At 51.3% G+C, this 22,354-nt stretch overlaps 1 protein-coding gene across 1 annotated transcript in view; it reads left to right on the top strand.

The window, feature by feature from the left end:
- Positions 1 to 22,138, top strand: part of UIMC1 (ubiquitin interaction motif containing 1) — a gene marked incomplete at its 5' end in the record, with an annotated part of 34,338 nt that extends 12,200 nt beyond the window's left edge. The window contains 10 exons of the mRNA XM_084268521.1: positions 447 to 571; positions 896 to 2,047; positions 5,273 to 5,337; positions 7,857 to 7,945; positions 8,853 to 8,932; positions 12,160 to 12,328; positions 17,876 to 17,954; positions 19,469 to 19,589; positions 21,207 to 21,273; positions 21,650 to 22,138. Of these exons, the coding sequence (XP_084124647.1) occupies positions 447 to 571; positions 896 to 2,047; positions 5,273 to 5,337; positions 7,857 to 7,945; positions 8,853 to 8,932; positions 12,160 to 12,328; positions 17,876 to 17,954; positions 19,469 to 19,589; positions 21,207 to 21,273; positions 21,650 to 21,906 (2,204 nt within the window). The 3' untranslated portion in view covers positions 21,907 to 22,138. The remainder of the gene's footprint in view (positions 1 to 446; positions 572 to 895; positions 2,048 to 5,272; positions 5,338 to 7,856; positions 7,946 to 8,852; positions 8,933 to 12,159; positions 12,329 to 17,875; positions 17,955 to 19,468; positions 19,590 to 21,206; positions 21,274 to 21,649) is intronic.
- Between the last annotated feature and the right edge of the window lie 216 nt (positions 22,139 to 22,354).

Raw genomic sequence — 22,354 nt, 5'->3', positions numbered from 1 at the left:
ATGTTGTACTTGGTGACATGGTCTAGTGTTGGACCTAGCAGGGCTGGATACGTGATTGGACTCAAAGATCTTGAAGATCTTTTCCAACCAAAACCATTCTATGATCTCTCCTTTTCCTCTCTCCTTCAACATGTGTTCTGCAGCTGTACAGTACGTTCTTTGATGAGGGCAAAAAGATGTCCCATTATAGTTACATACCCAGGGAGTCAGAGTTCAGGTTGCTGCAGAAACTCCAGCTGAAGTTCCTGACTTGGGTTACTTTTTTCATTTAGTGTTGCCCGCCCTTATTTTGGTAACACCTTTTTGGGAAAGCAGAGATTCAGAGGTTTTGCCCTGAATTCCTCCAGGGGATGGGGGACCCTTGGCCATCTCTCTCAGCACATTGGATGTGTGTTTACATACACCTGCAGCTGAGACTTGACACTATTGTTTTTCCTCTGCTGCAGAAATGACTGAAGAGGAACAGTTTGCACTGGCTCTGAAAATGAGTGAGCAAGAAGCCAGAGAAGTGAACTGTCAGGAAGAGGAAGAGGAGGAGCTCTTGAGGAAGGCCATTGCTGAGAGCCTTAGTGTAAGTGTGCTTCTGTGAAGAGGCTTACTAGGGTTCTTCAGCAGCATTGCGTTCTGTGCTTGCTTTACCACGCCGCACAAAAGGAGCTTTTACTGGGGGCCTTGCTATTTCCAGTGTGAGCTGGAATAACAGCGGCTGCAGAGCAGTTGTTTTGCACCATTCCAAGCGAGAGGTGCGTGAAGTCCAACCTCAAATGTCCCCTGTTTGGGGGTACACAGTTCTGATCTGGGCAGGGGGTGTTTCTGTGCTGTGGGTGATGGGTCGCTTGTTACGCTCTGGTGACAGCAAACATGCCTCTCAGAGAATCAACCTTTTGTTTTTCAGAGCTGTCAGCCCTCGGACTCCTCTGATGCAACCCCTCAGTTGTCTGCAGAAGCGCTGGGCATGCAAAGCCAAAGCCAGCCCGATGAGAAAGAAGGCTCTGAGATCCTGGGAGGTCTGGCGCTTTGCCCTGACACCCCTTGCTCGGAGTGCAGCTCCCACTCACAGAGCAGTAGAGCTGATGGGAACGGACAGATGGATGTCGCCCGGAGCCCCCTGGTAGTGTTGAGGAGGTTAAGCCAGGAAATCGTCGAAAGCTCACTAGTATCCAGCATAATCGTGTCTCCGGGGAAGGGCCAGCCTGTGACAAGGTCAAGTGAAAAGCCTTCCTCACCAGTAAAAAGTGATTCTAGTAAGAGGTTACCCAGTGCTCTCAGAGAGGACCTCATGTCTTTGAGTCCCACCTTTGGCAGGGCAGCTTCAGGCTCCTGGCAACTGGCACCTCGGAGACTGTTCAAAAGCCCCTCCAGCTCTTCCGAAGCAACAAGCCACGAACCAAAAGAGCAGCCTCTGCCCTGCACTGCCCATTCTTCTGGAGAAGCCAGCAGCTCGTCCACGCTCTGGAAGAGCTGGACGGCAGAACCGTGTGGCAGCCGCAGGAGGAGTGGTGGAGGAGCAGGTACCAAACACACCTCACAGCCCAGGCATGCCACCAAAATCTCTGTTTCCACAGAGCAAGCAGAGCAGAACGAGGTGTCTGACAGTACCCCTGAGCTTTGCATGCTGAGTGCGGCGAAGGAGAAGCACAAGCAGGAGGAGGCAAGAGACACAGTGCACTATTACTGGGGCATCCCCTTCTGCCCCAAAGGGGTGGACCCCAACCAGTACACCAAAGTCATCTTGTGTCAGCTGGAGGTTTACCAGAAGAGCCTGAAGCAGGCTCAGAGGCAGCTATTGCATAAGAAGGAGTTTGGTAACCCAGTTGTGCCCAGCTCTTCCTTGAGCCAAAACGAGCTTAGGAAAGGAGATCAGATAAGCAGGGAGAATGGGGTTACTGATGATACAGAAGATGGAGACCCAGATGGACAGAAGGAGTCCCAGAGCATCACCTGGCTCCTCCCTTCAAAGAGGAGGGAGGCAGAGAGTCCAGGGCACAGCATGGAAGAAGAGAAGGACTCCACTTCTGATGATGAACCGACCACCAGCTACTGCCAGGTAAGAGCTTTGCCACCAGGCAAAGGTTGAACGGTCCTGCTCTTCTGTCTGTTTCAGGGTTCAGTCCTGCAGTAACACTCCTCTTTAATTTAGGGACTTCCTCCCCATGCCACACATCTTACTGTGAAAGGGAGAGGAAAAGCGTACAGGCAGATACCCGTCTCATGAGTGGTGGGGGCCATCGTGCAGCCTGGCAGTCATCCATTAATGCACCGCAGAGATAAAGACTTTGTCTGACTTGTCCTTCTCAGAAGGGTGTAGCCTGGCAGTGTGTCAGGGTAGCAAGTACAGAGATGCTGACCACTGCCAGCTCTAGCAAACCAGCTTAGAAAACCATGGCTGTGCAGGGAGCTTTGCCTTTTTCCTTCACAGCCAGAGATGTCCTTGCAGTGCAGCCTTTCCTTTTTGCACCTACACGCTCCTCTGCGTTCGGCCGTCCCTCACCCTTGCAAGTGCACTCCTTCCCTTGTGGATGGAGAGGCTCTGCATGCTCGAGGGCGTCTTCTGCCTGCCCTGAGGTGATCTGTCATCACAGGGGCTGCTCATCGTCCTTGTTCTGGTGGTTGGGTACCTTCTCTCCGGCTTGCTTCTTGGGTCTGCTAGACGCTAGGTGTCAGCCTCTGTCTCCATCAGGGCTCTCTCGTTGGAGCGGAAGGCAGCTTTCTGTCACTGCTAAGTTTAAACAGATTGCTAGTCAGATGAAGTATTTATTACTGCTGTATTTTAGGTTTGTGTCAGCCTTTTCCAACCCTCATTTTTCATAATGACTTCACTCCCGGATCATTGTATAACTTTATCTTCTCTGTGACTGAAGCCTCAGCTCTGTTGTTCCTGTTTTCAAGTGTATTTGATCATTTACCCTGGTGTTAGAAAGATACTTAACTTGTTTTGTGATATTTATATTCTGTCTTGTAATATTGAACGCTTAGGAAAAACGTCATGTCTGCATTTTCTGCTTGCAGAAAAAGTGCAGAGCAGCCTGTGCCCAAAAGTGACTTGTCGTGACGGTGCCTTGGCTGGGGCTGAGCAGATAGAGATTTAAACAAGAGGTGACCTGCAGAGGGAAGAAGCCAGCTTGTGCCCTTTTCCATTCCTTTAGGATAAATACAAAAGACCTGAAAGGTTCTTGAGCAAACAGCTTCCACGTGCATCCTCCCCCCTGCCCACCCCACTGTGTCTTTTCCTTTGGAAATGGAGATGTCATTGATCTGGAAGATTGGGGGTGACTGAGGCTCGTGGAGGTTTACACTGAAGCCCTTGGAAAGCTACAGCAGCTGGGAAGGGCGTGAACTTTTAATCAGTATTGCAAATTGTGGAGTCCTTTTTTTTTAATAAAAATATATATATTATCCATGTAATGCTGCTACCTAATTGATTCTCAGGGAGAAAAGAGGTTTTAGTGGTGCTGAGTGGGAACTTGTACTCATCCTGACCGTGAGAGCTCTCTCAAAGAGCTGTGCGTGGGTGTGGGGTTTTTTTTTTTTCTGATATTTTTACAGTGAAAAAATAAGGCAGGGGGAGCAGACTTCACAGTTCCAGCCCTATCCCCAAATTTGCACCTCTTTTATTTAATAGAGAGAAAATAATTTCTGAACGCCCTTTCATCTGCCTTATCACTCCCAGCTTGAGAGCTTGCTCCCTTCTCTCTCCTCTCTGTGCAGCTGCACGCTGAGGCCGGCGCAGGTGATTTACTTGCGAGATCGATATGTTTGATGTTTGCTTCTGCCTTGTCTCCATTTCCACCACCCCCCCCCACCTTCTATCAAATACAATTCCACAGAGGAGGAGCCCAGAGCGGTCGTGTCCTCGGTGTCCTGTGTGGCTCAGACACCCCTGCTGTCTGTACAGCCCTGGGGCTTCTCAGTGCTGGTGGGAGATTGTGGGCTTTGCCGAGGCCGGAAGCGATCTGCAGGGACTCAGAGCTGTCTTTGAAAAAGCCTCCTGTCATACCAGTGAAAATGGGGGTGTGAATGCTGTGCTTGAGGGAGCCAGGCTGTACCCCTGCTTTGAAACCCTCACCTGGAAGGAGCAGGGGCTTCCTGCCATGGTGCTGGCCAGCTTCCCCAGCTGCCACCCGCAGCCGAGGGATGTTTGCACAGAGCGAATCCTGCTTGTCAGGAGACCTCGTAGCCTGTGAACCTGCGCTAATGAACTTCAGTGCTAATCAAATCAATTCCTCCATAGCCTCTCAAATAAGGTTATGGGAGTCTGGGCCTTTTGAGAGATTTGGAGGCGAAAGAGTCCAATTCTGGAGATTTAAGAGGCTGGTGACCTGAATTAATGCCAGACCTTAGAACGTACATACTAGGAGATCCAGAAACACGGCCCGGGATTTGTGACCAGGGTGGAGGTGTTGTTAAGACATGCCCTGTTCAGGAAAAAGAGAAATCAAAAGAAAGGAGGAGGCATGGTGTTCTATCTTAATGGGGAGCTAGGCCCTGAAGAAACAAAGAACAGGTAAAACTGAATATTTGGGGGTTGGAGTCACTTTAGGGCATCTGGCAGGAGGCTTTGTTTTGGGGCTTGCTGAGGAAGCGCCTCAGCCATCCAGGAGCGAAGCTGATCGAAGTTGAAACCTATGGTGGAAATCAAACTCGGGGAGTTTAATAGACTGGAGGAAGGGGGAGGAAAGGCCCTTGGATTTCTTTGAGAGCTAGCATGAGAAATCGTGGGCCTGACAGGAAGGACTGCTAATAGACCGTTGTAATTCCACCTGATTAGAGAATGGCAAGTGTAACGTGTACGCTGAAGGAGAAGAAAGGGATCTGAGTAATGACTGGCATGTTAGCCTGACCTCGGCAGTGCATAAGGCTTTTGAACAAATTTTAAAGGAGAGAGTAAGTGGAGTCATAGAGCTAAATGAAAAACAGGATAAAATGCGCCTGGATTTACCAGCTGTAGATTGTGCAGGTTAATCTGTTCGCTCTCTTTGATGGGGTGGCTGATTTCCCAGGCAAGAAAAAAGCAACAGATCTTATCTGTGTGGAATTTCAGGAAAGTCCTTCCCGTGGTCAAACATCAGCTCTTCCAGTGGATCAGGTCATCCCAGCTCAGGCCAATAGATTTTAAACTGGAATAGATTCAGGGATGCTCTAGGGACTGTGAGATGACGCTGAAAAATACGTAGCAGACTGAGTGCAGCATCACAAACAGAATCTGATGACCCAGCAGATCCCAGTTAGCTGTGTACATTGATCTATATAATACCAGAATTTTCCTTTCCAGGCCTCCCAGGTGCTGCCTGCAGAGGACGTGCGTGAAGACGGGGAGCCCATGCAAATTGCTCAGAGGTGAGGAGGGTGATCCCAGAGCCTTGAAGCCGCTCTGGTGCTGATGTGGGCTCTTGCTCTGTCCCTGGAGTGGTTTGGGGAGCAGTTTCACAGGGGCTCGCTGCAGGGCCTGACTGGAAAGGCTGTCTGGAAGTACATGGCTTTGGAGCAGCGTGGGAGAGAGGTGGAATGGACCTGGGGAGAAGAGCTCAGTTACTCAGGTTACTTTATAAAACGTGCAAGGTGCATCCTAGTGTGGGGACTCGGTCCTTGCCCTCTGAAGCTAATGTGGAGATGGGTAGGTGAGCTGAAGGTGAGTTATAGCAGTGTCATCACATGGTCTGTCTGGGAAGGCGCACAGGCAGCATGGCAGAGGGTTTACTGGATTTCTGTGCGTATTTTTATGTTCTTGCCTTATTGCTGAAGAGGAAAGAAGGGAGGAGGAAGCCAGACGGCACTGCCTATCAGCCAAAGATAGAGTGCAGTGCTCCAGAAAAGCCACTTCAGCAGATGACAGGTGTGGGACAAGTCAACATGATTTCCTTCAGATTTAAGCCTACTCCTCTTTTTTTCCTTTTTTCTTTTTTTTTTTTTTTTTTCTTCCCCTTCTCCTTCCTGTGGGATGCAATTCTGCAGCAAAGTCTCTGGGAGAAGAAGGGCAACTGGGAGAGGATTCAAGGAGCGAGTTACAAGAGAGGGCAGATAATGTCATGTTTTTAATTTGCTGGGTTTTTATAATTTAAACCTGCTTTGGAACAAAGCTGCCAACTTCCCTCTGATCTAACAGCATTTGGCCTGAGCAGTTAATATCAATATGCAGAGTATGAAAATCCCTCTTGCTTGCACCTTTCTAACGAGCTTAAACCTCGCCTTGGGGAGCAGGAGGAACCTGCGTCTGCTGTCGCTGCCGAGACTGATGAGCCTGTGACAGCCGAGGTCTGAGCTTGTGTGCTTGGTAGAACACACTGAGGTGCGCACTCCGCAGCCCTGGCATCCCTCCTGCTTAAGGCAGAAGAGGCCAGGGCTGAATATGAGAAGAGCCAGACCTTCCCTGAGCTGACAGGGCTGGTTCAGGACATTTCCTAAGGCTCCCTGCAGCTCCTGTGTGCTCCTCAGGGGCTGGGACACACCTGGGTGCTGCAGCCCCTCCTGGAGCAACCGGCACATCTGCAGCGAGGCAAGAAATGGCTGTGATCTTCGCAGTTTTGTGCACATTAAGTGTTACCATCTGGCTCCTGGTAGTTTGCCAGCCCAGTCCTCTCTTGGGTACGGCTCAGGCACCCCGGCCGGCTGGCCTCAGCAGCACTTAATAGGCAAAGGCGGCTCTGAGCTGTCTGGAGGTAGTGAAGCAGTTTGGGAAGAGGCTGCTTTGCTTTCTGCGGGCCGCTCTGCCTGATTGTGTTACGCTTTGTGAGGAGCAGAGTAGATCGGGGTTTTAATAAATGATTATAGGCTTTGTTACCAGGAGATAGTTGGTGTAGCAAGAAATGTGGTTTGACTTCAAATTGATTAGCCCATTTTATAAATGTCATAGCAAGTTGTTTTGTGTAGTTCTTTTGAAGTGAGCCCTGATGTTAGACGCAGAGTAAAACACGCTCAGCCTGGATTCATAACAAATGCTCTGAGATGCTTTATTTAGAGAGAAAAGCCACTTGTGATTTCCTATCAGAATTTTGTTATTTATCATAAATCAGCGGTGGCTGTTCTCTCCTCTCCGAGGCCTGTGGTTGAGCTTAATAAATCTTCTGTTTGTCAGTGTGGGGATTCATGTTTTTAAAGTGTGTTCTTGCATACTTGATCAGACTAATCAGAAAGCCACGCAAAGCGCGGAGCGTGTCAGCATGGGTGCCAGACTTACTCAGCAATGCCTGCCTGTTTCGGAGAGACACTGTGTGGTGGGGAGGGAGGGGAAAGAAAGGGGGTGGGGGAGGGAAAAAGAAATCAAAGAGGAGGAATCCGAAGGTCGAAACGAGAGGAGCGGTTCCCGGTGACGCTCGGAGGAGCGGCTGCGCTGATCTTGTTAGGACTTTGCTGCAGGGAAGCCTGGCCTTGTCTTGCATCTGTGCTGCTTCTGGTTGCTGTGCACAGTGATAAAGGAGAACATTAGCAATGTGAGGAGGGAAAGGGTAATAAGGAATAAAGCAAGTCTGCGTCTGGTGTCTCTGAGGATTTCCTTCCCCAGACAGAAAGAAGCACAGTGCTGATACCTGCACAGCGCCTGTATCTTCTAAGTAGAAAAGCAGTGTGAGAGTCCCACAGTTGTCAGCAGGTATTATTGCTCCCTGGGCATGAGGTAGTGACCCTTTGTGCCTTTTTGGCAAGGTCTTCTGGAAGAAAAAAAATGCCTCTTTTGGGTTTTTTGCATAGGACAGCACTTTATGCCCATATTTCATTGTTACCCTGGTCATTTCTGGCTATCAGGTATTGATCACTTGGAAATTATAGCATCATCTGCTATTCTGAACTGGGTGAGGACAGGCGGGTGCGTGCTGTCGCACCTGCTGGATCTGAGATTTATATTGCACTTCTATTCTGAACAGCGTCTCCGTGTTGACCCCACTCGGGAGTAGAAGGAGCCCAGGTATCTGCACAGAAAACTCTGCTGAAGAAGAGATCTCTGTCTGTCCAGGTAAGAGGCACTTGAGAATGTTCTGAATTTTGCACTGAAAGTTACACACCTACAAAATGCAGAGAAAAGAAGAGAATTTTCAAGTTATTTGAACAAAACAAGGTTCCTTTCCCTGCTGTGTTTATCAGGGCTGAAATTCTCCAGGTAATTTAATTTGATTCCCTGGTTGTGGACCCATTTCCTCTAAGACAGTTCTCTGACCAGAGACTGCTGAAGAGGATGTACATTGGCATGGAGGGATGTCTGAAAAACAAGGTGTCAGGAGTGGTCTCTTCCCTCTATTTGATAAATTATCAGATTTTTCAGTGTCAAGATACGTGTAAAGCACGAGAGCTGAAGTAATTTTTTGTCTTGTGTTAATTAAACACGTTTGGGACCAACGAGTTTTTCCTTTGGTCTCTTGTACCATATTTGAGATTTACCAGTCCAGTTTTATGTGAGAGTATTAATGAAGAGACCGCTCCTGTTCATGAACAGCTGTAGACAGAGAGGTCATGGTGGTGCTTGGAGGCTTGTTTTGTTGCTAGGGAAAGGCACAGAGGTCTAAAGTAGGTGTGACTGCGAGGCAGACCGCAGAAGGGGAGCTCTGTTTGTCTGGATGCGAGAGCGAGCTCTATTCTTGCTTTGTCTCTGTCCCAGCAAGTGTCCTATGTGCTTTTCCTGTGTCTAGTCTCACTCCCCGTGAAGCCGCAAAGCTGCGGTGGCTTTGTCCTCACACCACCGTGCTGTGACTTTTAACCCCTCATCCGGCTGTGTTGTTGCACATTGTCTGATAACATTCATGGCAAGTCTCAGAAATGTTTTGAAACTGTGAAAATGCTGTTAAGAAATGGGCTGAGCTCCATCAGCAAGCGAGGAGGGAGTTTGGGGGCTGCAGGCGTGTGCTGAGGGATGTCTTTTTCTGCAGAGACCCAGTCGAGCCCGTTGGAAGCTGTTGAGGTGGAGAGAGGAGAGCTGTGCTCGGGCAGCAGAGAGGCACCTGTGCAGGTAAAAGAACCTGAAGTTGGGGAAGGGTCCTGTTTCCAGTCCTGGCTTCTAGACCTTGGTTCAGCTGGGAGCTTGGTGTTGGGATCCTCACAAATGGTTTTCTTTTCCACCACTGCTTCATAACCAGTTGTCTTTGGCTGGGGACTGTGTGCAGCTGCTCCTGGAGCCTTTTCACCCCATAGCTGGAGAGTTGTTATCGATTCCAGCTTGTTCTTTTCAACCACATGCACTGTGGCTGGCTGTCGCTCACCCGTGCTCAGATATGTAGTGCTGTGATGGTCAGCGATGCAGAGGGGCCCCAGGAGCTGTGAGAGGAGTCTTGGTAAACCTCAGCCACTTGTGTTCTGACGTGCTTTTCCCTGTTACCATCCTCTGAACTTTGGCGTTTGATCTCCACAGACCATCTCTGAGAGATTTATTCAGAGACTGGGCTGGGCTAATGATGCCATCGAAGTGTCGAGGGCCAGTGGTGGTTTGCAGTCCAAGCAGAGTGACCTGAGCCTGGGAACCTTGATTTCTGTGCAGTAATAGTTAACAGCAGTAGTAAGTCAGTGGCACGGCTGTCCTCTCACCTCCCGATGCAGGTGTGTGCTGTTGCGTGGCTCCTTCCCCATGTTGTCACACCTGCACAGCAATTGCTTTGCAGCTGTCGCCGTACCGACATCTGACTTCAGTTCCTGCTTCTGATAAAACTCCCTTTGTCTATTAATTTAGAGAGCGATATCAAAGGGGTTGCCAAGTACTCCTCTGGCAGGGTACATGAATACAGAATCGCACAGCTCTTGACAAGAGGATTCATTTGTGGAAGGCTCATTCTGGGAGTCTGCAGCCTGTACAGTGCGTCTGCGGCTCCGATGTCTCATTGTCACAGGCCTCTTAATAAACCAGCTTCTGCTCTCCTGTGCCTTTCATTCTGCAGGTATCTCAGAGCACCACTCAGTCAATTAAAGACTGCGGCAGGGAGAGGTGGCAGTCCTGTGCCGAGCTGCGACCGCTGACCGAATCGCATTGGTGACCCTTTTGGCTGCAACCAGGATGCTGCCTGGTCCCTTGTGCTTTGCAGAGGGTGCCCTGGGTCTCTCACCTCTGCCCAGATGGCATGAGGTGATCGGCACGGTGCTCAGGAGCGGCTGGGCTTCCTGGGGAATGTCTGACAACATTATTGTTGGCAGCAGGTACCGGTCCGGTGCCTGCAGCCCTCCAGTAAGACAGCAGAAGCAGCTACCCTGTGCATCTGCAGTTAGCACGAAGCGAGCGTAGACCACAGGGACTCACTTCTTCCTAGCAGATGCTGAGCCAGGACACAGGAGTGTTGTTGTAGAGCTCAGCCTCTAGCATTGCTTTTGGCTGGCTGTTGGCTGCAAGTGCTGGGTCTTGTAGGCAATTTCCCCTGCTAAAGAGGAGAGGCAGCAGCCTCTGCCCCTGATGTGGGGGAATTGGTTCTGCTGTGGAGGTTTTTCCAGACTGTTACAGCAAGGTTTTGTACGAGTGGTTTTGGGACCGTGGTGTCTTTTGTTGGAAAATGTTGCATTTCCATTTAAAATTAGTAATTCTCCACCGAATGTAGGCGGGCAGGGTGTGCAGAGCTGGTGATCTCCTCAGATTGCTTTAAAAATGGCAGCTCGAAGGAGCAGTGCCTGCTGCTTTTCCCATCGTGTTTTTCACGTGTGTCGTCTGACTGGGATAATTCAGGTTTGATCTGATCACTCATATTTGACACATCTTGGTTTTTTATGACTCTGGTGTGTGATGTCCCACGGTGAGGACTTCACAAGGTGCAGTGACACTGAGATGTGAGAGCAGGGTACGAGTGCTGATGCTGTAAGTGATGTACTTCAACAGCCTGTTCGACTGGAGGAACTTTTTTCAGCAGCAATCCAGGGCAGAGAGCCTCCCTGGAAACAAGAGGGGTGTTCCTGGGGCTCAGGGCCATGGCCTTTCTGACAGTGTCTGGGACAAACATGTTTTGTGAGTTGGATTCTCAGTTTAAGGGCAAATCCTGCAATTTATTTTTTTTTTTTGCAGTCAACAAAGCACCCTCCTTCCCTTTAGGACATAAAAAATCAGGATCAGATCCTCATTTGGAAAAGCAAGTAATAAACCAAGTAATACGACAAAGCACTCCAGTGGCACTGAGTGTCCTGGCTGACCCCAATTACTGTTCCCCTGAAATTATACCATTGGAGGGAAGAGATGGCAGTGTTGCTGCACACTGGCTACATGTCACTGCTTAGCCCTGAGACCAGAAAACTCTCCTGTATTATTTTCCTATAGGTTTCTTCTACATGGTTTGTATTTAAATACCTTTTTTTTTTTTTTTTTAATCATTGCAGGGGGTGGGGGTGGGGAAGGAAGGTTGGTTCTTAATATGGAGAAATCTTGTAGCAAGCCTGACTAGGCAGAGATCTCGTTATGAGTGAGATGGCAGCAGTCTGCTGCGTCTCGGGAACATCAATAGCGTAGGGAGGAGGCTGTATCTCCACGGGTGGGTAGTGGAGCACCTTTGCAGCTCTGTAAGCAATGCAGAAGGGAGAATTGGTAAGTGGTAATGGCACCCAGAGAACAAACACAGGCTGTGACATTTTGCCCTGGTGAAAAGCCACCGCTAGTAATTTTGTGTGACATGGATTTTCAACGGTGTTGCTTCTCTCCTTGATCTGTGTCCCTTCTGATGACTGTTCCAGCCACCTCCTCTTAGAGAGGAGGAGCTTCTCAGTCATCTCTCCGGACTCCCTAAGAGCACGGCAGGCTCCTTTCATCCTGGGGGAAGCTGTGTTCCCAGACAGTGCAGCCTGTGTAGCGTGGATCATGTCCAGAAACTGATGAGCACAAGTCAGGTGTTGAACTCTTGCTTTGCCCCATGAATTTTCCATCAGTTTCGCTTCTGAGCTTTCCTGATTAATGGAAGCTTTGCCATTTTTCCACGGTAGTGTAGGTGATGTTTGCCTTAAATGGTGTGTGCACGGCTGTGCAGGGAGGTTTCACCATGATTCAGCAGGACACGTTGCCTTTGGAAGAAGAATTAGTTATTAGTGCTGCACAGTTTACTCAGCCAGTGGTGTTATTTCTGACTGGTATGTGATGGAGGGAGAATAAAACTTCCCAAGAAAACCTGAGTCTGTGGTAGGGTGAGTAGCAACCAGACAACACAGAGCTCTGCATCTGGCAAAAAAAAAAAAGAAAGAAGGAGCAATTAACTGGCTAATTTTTTTATTCTTCTTCCTTAGGCTGGTGGAGATGAAGATGCTGGCAGGGCTGTGTCTGAGAACAGTCCTAAAGCTGCTGACCACGTATCCTGCCCATTATGTGACCAAGACTTTCCAACTACAGAGATTGAGCTGCATGCCATGTACTGCAACGGCGTCGTGGGAGAGGAGGCTGGCGAGGACAGTCCAGGTCAGCCAAGTGCTGCTTCTGTGTTTGCTCTTTGTGCTCATCCCCTTTCCTGTTCCTTGCAGTCAGGTGCTGCAGTCTTGTCCCTCTCCAGATATTTGGCACATGGTGTGCAGGGAGGTTCACTCTGCCTTATTCAGTCTCCAAGCCAACCAGGAGAGCATTACTGAGGGCTCCTGTGCTTCCAGCCCCTCTTGCACAAAAGGCATCTCTCTGCTCAGCTTCATAATTCATCACATTATTAGTCCCTTGGAAAGTGTATAAGCTGACTGTTACCCCAGGATCGAGGTCTGGATGCTTTCAGCAGCACTCATAAGACGGGTCTGTTGTGCCTTTTGTTGAGGACCCGCAGAGAGCCTGGCAGTGGTAGGAAATGGCAGGCACCCGAGCCACGCGGGCGGGCGTCCTTCAGAGCTCTTAAGGAGAACGTTCTGTCCCACTCCCAGCGCAGCCCCGACATCGGTATGTGCAGAAACAGCTCGTTCAGCTGCTCAGAGCTTGTTCAGAGACTGTGGAAAAGTTTCCCCCTTGTTCCTCTAAAACTGCAAACCCACACCTATCGATCTGGGATTCTTCTCCTCCATGTGCAGAGCGAGGCACAGAAGCACGGTCAGGATGCCAGTGTTAATCCTCTTTGTGGTCCTCTCCGTGTCACTTTTCATAGCCAACCTTCCTAGAGCTTAAGTGAATGAACAACACCAGTTGGTTATCAACATTTTCAATAAGTTATGTTTTAGCTGCTGCTGGAAATGTAAAGTCTGTGTTAGCACAATATCCAAGTAATAGCTTGTAATAAGATTAACTTTTCACGTTGTGAATATATAATTTCCAGTTACATACTGGGTTATTAAATGCAACCTAAATCTAGGATGTTTAAGCAATTTGAGCAAATGGAAGCCAGTAGGAGAACTGTAACTTCTGCCTTCCTCTAGCAGGAGGAAGTTTCACTATATAATCTTAATGCAGAGTTGATGTAGTTTTAAAATACGAGGTCCTTGTTACACTAAATCTTTGGGGATGTGACATGGGTCCTGTCAAGATAACAAGAGCCAGAGTAGCAGTGCTTAATTTCGGTGGGAAGTTCTCTCTGCCAGCACAAACCAGCTACTAATGCAAAGCGTTCGGCTCAGGCACATCACAAATTATCACAGTTCCTCTCCCATCCCCAGTGCTGATAAAGGTCTTGTCTGTGCTGCAGAACGGAGCAGAATTTTTAGTATGCCTTTTAGCAGGAATGTCTCTGGCCCTGTGGTAATCAGGTCCCTGGTGTGGCTGGACTGTGAGTTTATCCATTGATCGGGGGAATCCTGGCTATGATCAGGAAAAGGCTTTGAATTCTTTGGCAGTGGAAGGGAATTTGTGCTTTCCTTTGGTGTTGGCTTTCAGCAGGACAGAGTTCAAGGCTGGCCTCTCCAGTCTGCTTCTAGGCTGGTCTCCTTGGGGATGTTTGTAAGGGTAGTTATTTTGGAATTGCTACTCTGCTGCTCTGGCTTGTTCAGAACAATCCCCCCCACATCACTGCCACTGCAACCCCCCAAGAAAGCTAGCCTGGAATAAAAGGGGTTTGGTCTACAATAATGGCTCTAAGCAGAGCAGTGGTTTTGGGACAAAATCATAGTAATTTGGGGTTTCTACTGCCAGTTATTCTAGTATTTTCCCTATAGAGACCAGGCTTTATTAGCCATAACAGTGTGTGATGCCTGCAGTGTTTGTCCAAAGACTCTTGGCAGGACCACTGGCTTCCAGGACTTGGAGCAGCACGTAACGTGGGGCAGAATCCTGCCTGTCTGCTGGGGATCTGGCCTGTGGGGCACCTCTGTCTGGTTCCTGGGGGCAGTGCAGAAGGCAACAGTCACCCAGAAAGGTCTCGGCTGGTGGGCTGGTTGGGGGACTGGGTTGAATAGGCAGGGCTGAGCAGAGGCCAGACAATAGGCCTGTGCAGCTGCACAGGTATGAAAGGACTGTGTCTCTGCGGCTGTTCCCTTGGCATCTTTCGCTAGCACAGAACCCATAGGTAAAGCCAATGAATGGGGAGGAAAAGCAAGGGGGAGAATTGGTTTTTGAAGCAAATGGCAGGTCCTGTGTGGGTCTGGAACCTGTTCCCTACCGCTGCAGTGCTGCGTGCTCTTGGCTGGCTGCTGGCTTCCTCGAGAGCACAGCAACAACCTGGTGTGAGAGACAATCAGAGTTCTGCCCTCCAAGCCATGTCCTGGTCTGTGAAGAAAAGACGGCTTGAGCTTTCCTTTGGTGCACTGGGTCAGGGGTTCCCAGTCTGTCTTCGGACTTCCTAATTGGATTTACTCCTGACGTCTCTGGAACTTCAGATTATGCAGTCCTGTTAGACTATAGCTGTCAGTGGGCTTCATTTTAAAATTACAAAAGGATGGCTTCTTGCTGGGTTTACTTCTCTTCTTCCCTCTTCTAATCACGCACCGAAGTCTGTCAGTGTGTTTTGTATCAGGGGGGCAGCTCGGTCTGGCTGATATTTAAGGACAGGTTTTCAATCGAGATCTCTGGGCAAGACAAGTTGCAGTTGCTTCCCCTACGTGTGTACAAGGTTGCCCTGGCTGGATGCCCAGACCACCCCAGACCTGGGTGGTGTGTAAATCTGATCACGAATTCCTGTTTTCCTGTGGTCTGAGTAAATTAAAAAAGGAAAAAGAAGAGCCTGTTGTTGCATGAGGTACTGTACCAGGCTGGGGAAGGTTCAGGTCCCGTGTTTCCAGCTCAGTGACTGGTGTTAATTCCAAGCGAATGAGTGGAGCCAGGGAAGTGCTGTGCCAGCTCCCTCTTGATGCGCTTGGCTGAAGGGCTTGTGTGAGAGGGGCTCTGCTGGAGTCACCACATCCATCGCCCGCTGCTGCCGCCAATGCAGGAGCTGCTGGTCTCAGTCTGGAAGCAAGTCTTGGCTGCTGCCAAGCAAAGCAAATACTCTGGAGCTTTGGGACATTCTCTATTCCTGTTGCCCTCCAATCTATGTGCTCCCCACCTCTCAGTTCCCAAGTGAGCCTGGGAAAACGAGGATTTCATATATCCCTTCCTCCCAAAGCCTCAAATGCAACGTGATGCATCTGTCAATCTTCAGTGGCAGTGCTGGTGCTGCTAAAAAGCTCCTGACATCAATACAAATGGCACTGATACAGCAGAAAGAATAGGAGAATGGGTGCAGGGGAAAGCTTCATCGCTTTTGAAGAAGGACAAGCTGCTGGCAAGCCTGTCACTGATGGGATCCCACACAGAAAGCAGTGCAGCTGCCAGTGAGAACGGGGAGGGTGCTGGGGCAGCAAACCGCAGGTGGGTTGTGCAGCGAGGTGAGGAGCTTGGTGGCTGTGGCCATGCAGCTCCATTTGTCGACCTCACCCAGGAGGTGTGCTGGGGAGGGTTTGCTCCCCTTCCCCAGGGTGTGATCCCAAGCCAAGCAGCCCAAGGTTGACTTGTCAACCAGAAAAAATGCCAAGCTGGGGAGAAAGGTCATGCTCAGGCTACAGAGTGTGTCTGACCCAGAGAAGAGCCTTCCATCTAGGAGATGGACAAGGCTCCCATCACACGGTGGGTTTGCACCGCTCTGGTGGGGATTTTCCTCATGGTAAGTGTATACCCAAGTTCTGAATCCCCTTCTTGCAGGCTGCCAGTGTGTTTTGGCAGGGATTGTCCTTTGCCAGCGTTTGGGAAGGTGTGAAGATGGGTGGCTGTCTCCGCTCTGCCTTGTTGTCCGTGCCTGTCGGATGGCTGGCCCTGCTCTCTCTCCTGTGCCCCTGCTTCCAGCAGCACAGCTGGGGGTCTTCCCATGGGCAGCTGCAGAGCTGGTCCCAGACATCTCTAATGGGCCCATTATGCCAGATGTGTTCACTGCTTTTGGAAGAAAATAGAACTGATTAACACCTGAGCTGGTGCACGAGGCTCCCGAGATGGTGTTAACGGAATATTAACGAGCGCACACTGATTTGGAGAGCAGCTTTCACCACGCTGTCAAACACATGTGTTAGTTGGGTTGTCGGGAGGCTGGATGGCCTGGGGGGTGGCCGTGGTTATCAGTCCTCCTTGTCAGGCTGCCACTTCAAATCTGGGCCAGGCTAAGTTAAAGAGAGACGTCCACTTCGGTGTGTCTGAGAAAGGAGCTGTTGGTCTCAGTCCATCGCCTATGAGACGATAGGCCTAGGAAACGCTGGAGCTTGTTTCTTCAGCCTGGATGTCTCCCATCAGCCCCAACAGCTCCTGACCATCTTGTGGTACATTTGCTGGTCATGCTTGCAGACCAGTGATTGGCATTGAGGGAAAAGCCACGTTGTATGAGCATCGTGGATAGAGCTGGGGGTTGCCTGACACTCTGGAAATGAGGTTTTGCTAAAATTCTGGCGGGTTCCCTTTGTTCCATACAAAATTTTGTCCATCCCTTTCATTGTCCTTGTCATTGATGTGCCAACAATAGCAGGTTTGTCACGCCTGTACCTTGGATTCAGGCCTTTCTGCTAAGGAGAATATGGGAAGCAACATTACTGAGCTGTAAACCAGCTCCTTGCATTGTCCCCTTAGCCAGCCTGCCCGAGTGTGCTTACTGTGACATCTGCTTTGGAGCTGGAGTCTTGAACGTCCCTGATGAAGCAAGCTAAGCTATCTGATGCGTTCCCCGAAGATCTTTGCTGGTGGCATGTCAACAGGAATAGGCTGAGAGGAATTTGACTGAAAGAGACAAGGCTCCGACACGCTCCCTGCAGATGCCTGGAGAGCCGGTTTGGAAAGGCTGCTGGGCTTGCTGAAGGAACCGAAATCATTAGACCCACCATCAGCATGCTGGTCAGCTGGGATCTCGCTAGCTACCCACACTTGTTGGAGCCAGCCCTCGCCTGCTGCTGCTGGGAACATCACCACTGATGCTTATCCCTGGTAGAGATCTTCATCCAGAGGCCCCACAGAGCTGTCTGCAGACAGCAGCACTGCTCCAGCCCCGTTGCCCACAGGCAGTGGAAGGAGCAGCGGGTGCAGGCTGGCTGTGGGAACCCTCCCTTCCAGCATGAGGCGCATCCCTCCCCAGCAAGGCTTCCTCTTCCTACCACATCTGCAGAAGGGCTGGAGCCTCCCCACAGCTCCTGCCTCGGCTCTGCTTCGCCCCCAAGCTCACAGCTACCACGCTGCCTCCTCTGCAGTGGGCAGGAGTGCCTGGTTTGGCAGGCAGCGGTGCTGTGCTGCCGGAGCAGCTGTGTAACTCCTCTCCCAGGCTGTTGCGCTGCTGCGCGTCAGCTTTTAAAATGACTGTAAACTGCATACTGCTGATCCAGCTGTTTCTGGCAGGAGACAAGTTACAGTGTGAAATGGGTAGCTGGCTTCCAGTCTGGGCAAGGGAACTTCTTCAGTATCCCTCCTCCCCCAGAAAAAAAGGGAGAATTGGGCAGCTGCCTCTTCCACAGACGACCCTTCTTGTCCCAGTCCAGTATTTCTTTGCCTCTGCCATCACTTCTGCTGCAGCCTCAAGTGGAAGAGATTGACACTTGTTGAGTTTGGCCTTGGTGTAGGGATGCTTTTGGGGTAACCCTGTCTGTTTTTTTCCTCCAGTGCTCACCCGGAATCAGAGGGAGGCGAGGAGTAAAGCTGCCCGTGGTGAAAGTGGCCCAACATCCATAGACATTGACAAGTAAGTAGGTATGCTTGCTCCTCAAAGCTTGTTCCTGTGCTTCAGTTCTAGCTTGCCTGTGAATGTCTTTTCTCTATTCCTGTGCAAATGTTGGCCAGCAATGATTCCATAAGAAACCTCCTGCTCTTAGTGCCTCTCGTTGCTGTGCTGGCTATATTTAAACTAAAGCAAGAGGAATTTGCTGTTTCAGATTGTTTATTTTTACACTAATTTCCTTTCAGCCCAATCCATGGAGGGTCAGGGCTCCGTGGTCTCTGGCCACTGTGGGGGGGGGTGGAACTGTAGCTAAAATGGTGCTAACTCAGCCAGTTTCTAATGGGAGATCTGAGCTTGGTGACCCCAGGTAAAGAAGAGGCTAGGACAGGGCGGCTGTCAACATGGCACCTGTAGTGATATTCTTAATTAAATTAGACTTTCAGAATAGCAGTGGCTTTGTTTAATCTCTTCCCATGCAGCCCCTCCTCCTGCCACCCACACAAAGCATCATAAGAGAGGATCTGACAGTAAAATCCCTGCTATGGAAGCAATTTTGCTGTTACAAACAGTGGATGGCAACATCACTAATGGAATTAGGCTAATTATAGAGAGGACAGCTTCTGTTTAGACACATTATCTGGGTAATCAGCACTGACTGGAAAGAAAATACGGGAAAAGTACTGCAGAGTTTTGCTCGATGGGGGCTCTCCATATGCATTTTAGAGCCTGGGGGGAGTTTTACTGGGAGAGTACTGCTTATCAAACCGAACACCACGCTGCTGGGGCTGGTCCCTGGGGGATCGTCTTGTCTTTGGCATGTTCCATTCCCCAAGAGCTCCTTGGGTGGACATTCAGTGTCCTCTCCTGGGCAGCTTGGTCCTGCTGAGAGCTGGTGTGGAAGGAAGAGTAGCTGTGTAAATCATGCTTGATCTTCATCTCCTTTCACTCAGGATAATTTCCTTCCCAAGCACACTCAGTCATCCTGCCTGAGCTTGGGCACCTCTCACACAAATGAGGGGCTTTGAGGAACACTCTGTGCCAGCCCCCCAGCACAAGCTCTGCATTCCTCTCCCAGCATGGCAGGATGTAAAATGGAGATGGCGCAGAGAAAGACTTGATTTACTAGTCAGACAAGTTCATCCAGCCCTGGTAAAATGTCTCTCTGATTTAACACACTTGGTTTGCTTTTCAGGCAGAATTTAACTCCCCTTTGCAAAGCCCTCGCACTTCATTTCTGTGGATTTTGACAGGGTGCTTTATGTCTGGGGAGAAATCAGCAGTGTTTGAGATAGTTAGATGAGCAGATTTGATTACCGTCCCGCTGCTGCAGCAGCAGGGTACAGAGGAACAGGCAGGGAGAACTGGTAATCACTTGGGTTTTTTTGTGATTGGTGCTGGTCTGACCCCACTGAGCGAGACCTGATCTGGTGACATGTCTTCTCCGTGCTGTGGCCTGGAGGAGGAAAGTCACCGCTGGTGGCCGGAGCCTGGTGCAGGGCGAATCCTAATGCAGTGCTCTGTCCTTTGCTGCCTGGCAGGTGTGAGAAGTGCTACCTCTGTAAGTCACTGGTGCCACTGCTGCAGTATCAGAGGCATGTGGACAGCTGCCTTCAGGCTGCTAGGCAAGCTCAGGGAACCAGGAGGCTGCGAAGCGCCAAGGTGAGGGGCGACCCCGCAGACCATCTCCTTTGCTTTGCGCTGGGTTCGGGGCTGGGTTGGCAGCAGGAGCTGTTTCCCTGGTTGATGGGGTGAGCTGACCTGGTGTAGGATTGCACCCGTCCCTGTGGGCTGCTGCGGCTAGAGAGCTGGTTGCCCTCCCTCCTGCGACGCTCTGGACTGCTCCCAGGGGTGAGCTAATCCAGCAGAGCTGCCAGTAACCTCTCCAGCAGGCAGGCAGCCAGGGCTGTCCTGCTGCCAGACAGCACGGCTCAGTCCTGCAGCCTTCCTCAGCCAACGGTGAGGGGTGACAAGTGGATCTGACTCTTATCCACAAGCCCCTTCCCATGGGGAAGGCTTCAGAGCTGGCGCAGGGGGGAAGCTCTTGGTGCTGAGAGCAAACAGCAGCATCCTGGGAGAAACGTGGGGGAGTGAGCGCAGTGGAGGTGTGCTGGGTGTGTGGGATGTGCCTTGCTGGGGGAGGTGGGAGGCAGCATCGTGGGTAGCTGCTGGCGCGCAGTCACTCACCAGGTGTTGACCCCCCACTGGGCTTTTTCCTTGCTCGTGGCAGCCACAGGGGAGCACAGAGAGGGTCCTTCTGGGCCTTCCCGCTGGTTCCTGCGGGCAGAGCCCTAATGCCACAGCTTTGCCTGCACTCAGAAATGTGATTCTCAGCATGAAGATGCAACATGATGTCTTAGTTTCATATAATCCCTTAAATCCATCACAGGCCTCAGCCCTTTGGGGATTCAGATGCAAATGATGAGATTTCTGGTTGATGATTTTGTCTGGGACACAGCCAAGTGCTGTGTAGTTCAGAGTACTGCAGGGCACGGCTGCTCCTGCATGTGACTGGCTCCGTGGGTGCTGTTTGACTCTGTCCCAGCACCCTGCAGCCAGCTGGTGTGCAGTGTCTTGCACACAGGCACAGGAGAAAGGTGCTGGAGCCAGGTGGCCCTTTGGCTTGGCAAGGCTCTTGTGTTTCCTCTGCCCCTGCCTTGTGCCGTGGTGGCAGCTCACTGGGGAAGCAGGTCCTGCCTGAGCACGGTCCGGGCTGTTGGGAAGCTTCCTAGTGGCACTGTTGGCTTCCAGGTTCCTGTCACAGCCTGTTTTGGGGTGCTTTGCTGCTCAGACCCCACAGACAGGATGACAGTGCCTTCTAGAGCAGTTTGGGGGGCAGGGAGCAGCTGAAAGGGGGCATGAGATACACATTCCTTGTCTGGCTGTGCCCTTCCAACACCGAGCTCCATGCCCTTGGACAGAGTGGGGAGAGCCTGCTGTCAGAGCCACGGTGTGCCAGGGGGATGTGGCAGAGCCCCTGGTGCCCACGCTTCTCTGCTCGCTGGGCTTGGGGGTGACTTCCTACACCCCAGCCTCCCTCCTTAGTGGGCTCTGCTTTATTAACTGCTTTCAGCTGCCTCAGCTTGGGCACCAGTCAGGCTTGGCACAGAGCAGTGCCTTTCCCGTTGGCAGCTGGCTGTGCTCAGCTGGAAGCTCTGGAATGCAACGCTGCCACTTGTGCCCACCCTGACACTGTGGGCTGGGGAATGTGTGACCACGGGGCCACCTTGGCATCCCAGTCTCCTGTGACAACACTGACGGTGGCTTTTCTCTCTTTAGCAGGACATTAGAAGGCAGGAGAGGGGACTCCTCAGGATGCTGGAGCTCTCGGAGGGCAAGTCTGCAGGTGAGAAGCTGCTTTCTGTGCCTGTCCTTCTGAGTGACCTTTCCCAGCTCTCCCCATGCAGCCCTGAGCTGTGCTGGGACAGCAAATGCCTCTTGAAGGTGCCAGTTCTTCCTGAGCAGGGCCAGAGGCTGTGGGCTTGGCTGGCTGTTGGCATCCCCCAGCCCTGCCGGTGCCAGCACCCAGAGCCCTTGCAGGGCAGAGTGTGCTCTGAGCCCTTGCACCAGGAGATGTTCAGTGTGCTGCCTGCCTGCCCTGCACACTGGTGCTTCCCCCACGGGCCCACAGGAGATGAGCGGGGAGAAATGCTCTCACCAGCACCCCCTTCTCCCCACGCCAAAGGGTGGCCAGGCAGGGCTGACGTGGCCTCTCGTTGCAGGTGCCGATGCGGAGACCCCCCTCCCTGGACTAGGAGACCAACAGTCCCCCCCTGCACTGTCGGACAGAGCCGGGGAGCCGGAGATGGACAAGCCCAACTCCCGTCAGCACCTTCCTTTCACCATCTCCCCTGTGAAACCCAGCATCTCCTTCTCAGATGCCACGGACAACGTGGTGGACTTGGAGCTGCGCCCGGCGCTTCGCTTGGGCAGCCAACAGCAGAGCAAAGGCTGCCACCGAAGGAAGCGCAAGTTCTGAGGCCCCTGGTGCAGCGGGACCCTGGCAGCTCCCTCCACCCCAGAGAGGGTCTGCACAGCACCGTACCCCCTGTTTCACCTGCAGCCTTGTTTTGCCCCTGCCCTTTTTTATATGTTTTATATGACCTGTGCAGGGAGGGCCGGATGGAGAAGTGACTGTGTGGTTTATAGGTGCCTGTGCAGCTTTGCTTTCTGTTAAAGAAATGGAAATATATTTATGTATGTTTTTATGAAACTGCAGCAGCCCCGAGGAGCTCTGCTGTCTTTCTCTGGGGAATGGGAGGCGCTGGAGGGAGGAGATGAGGAGCAGCAGGCTACTGCATCCAAAATCACCTTCCCTAAGCCTGTACTCAGGCTCTAGGGGGGGTGGTGGGAGCTTAGGGACCTCCCCTGGGTGGGGGGGGGTGGCGGTGGCCAGCGCTCTGTGCCGTGACACAGCCCTGACTTTC

This window comes from Gallinula chloropus (genome assembly GCF_964237585.1).
Source record: "Gallinula chloropus genome assembly, chromosome: 10".
Lineage (NCBI taxonomy): Eukaryota > Metazoa > Chordata > Aves > Gruiformes > Rallidae > Gallinula > Gallinula chloropus.
This window is presented reverse-complemented; position numbering and strand designations above follow the sequence as displayed.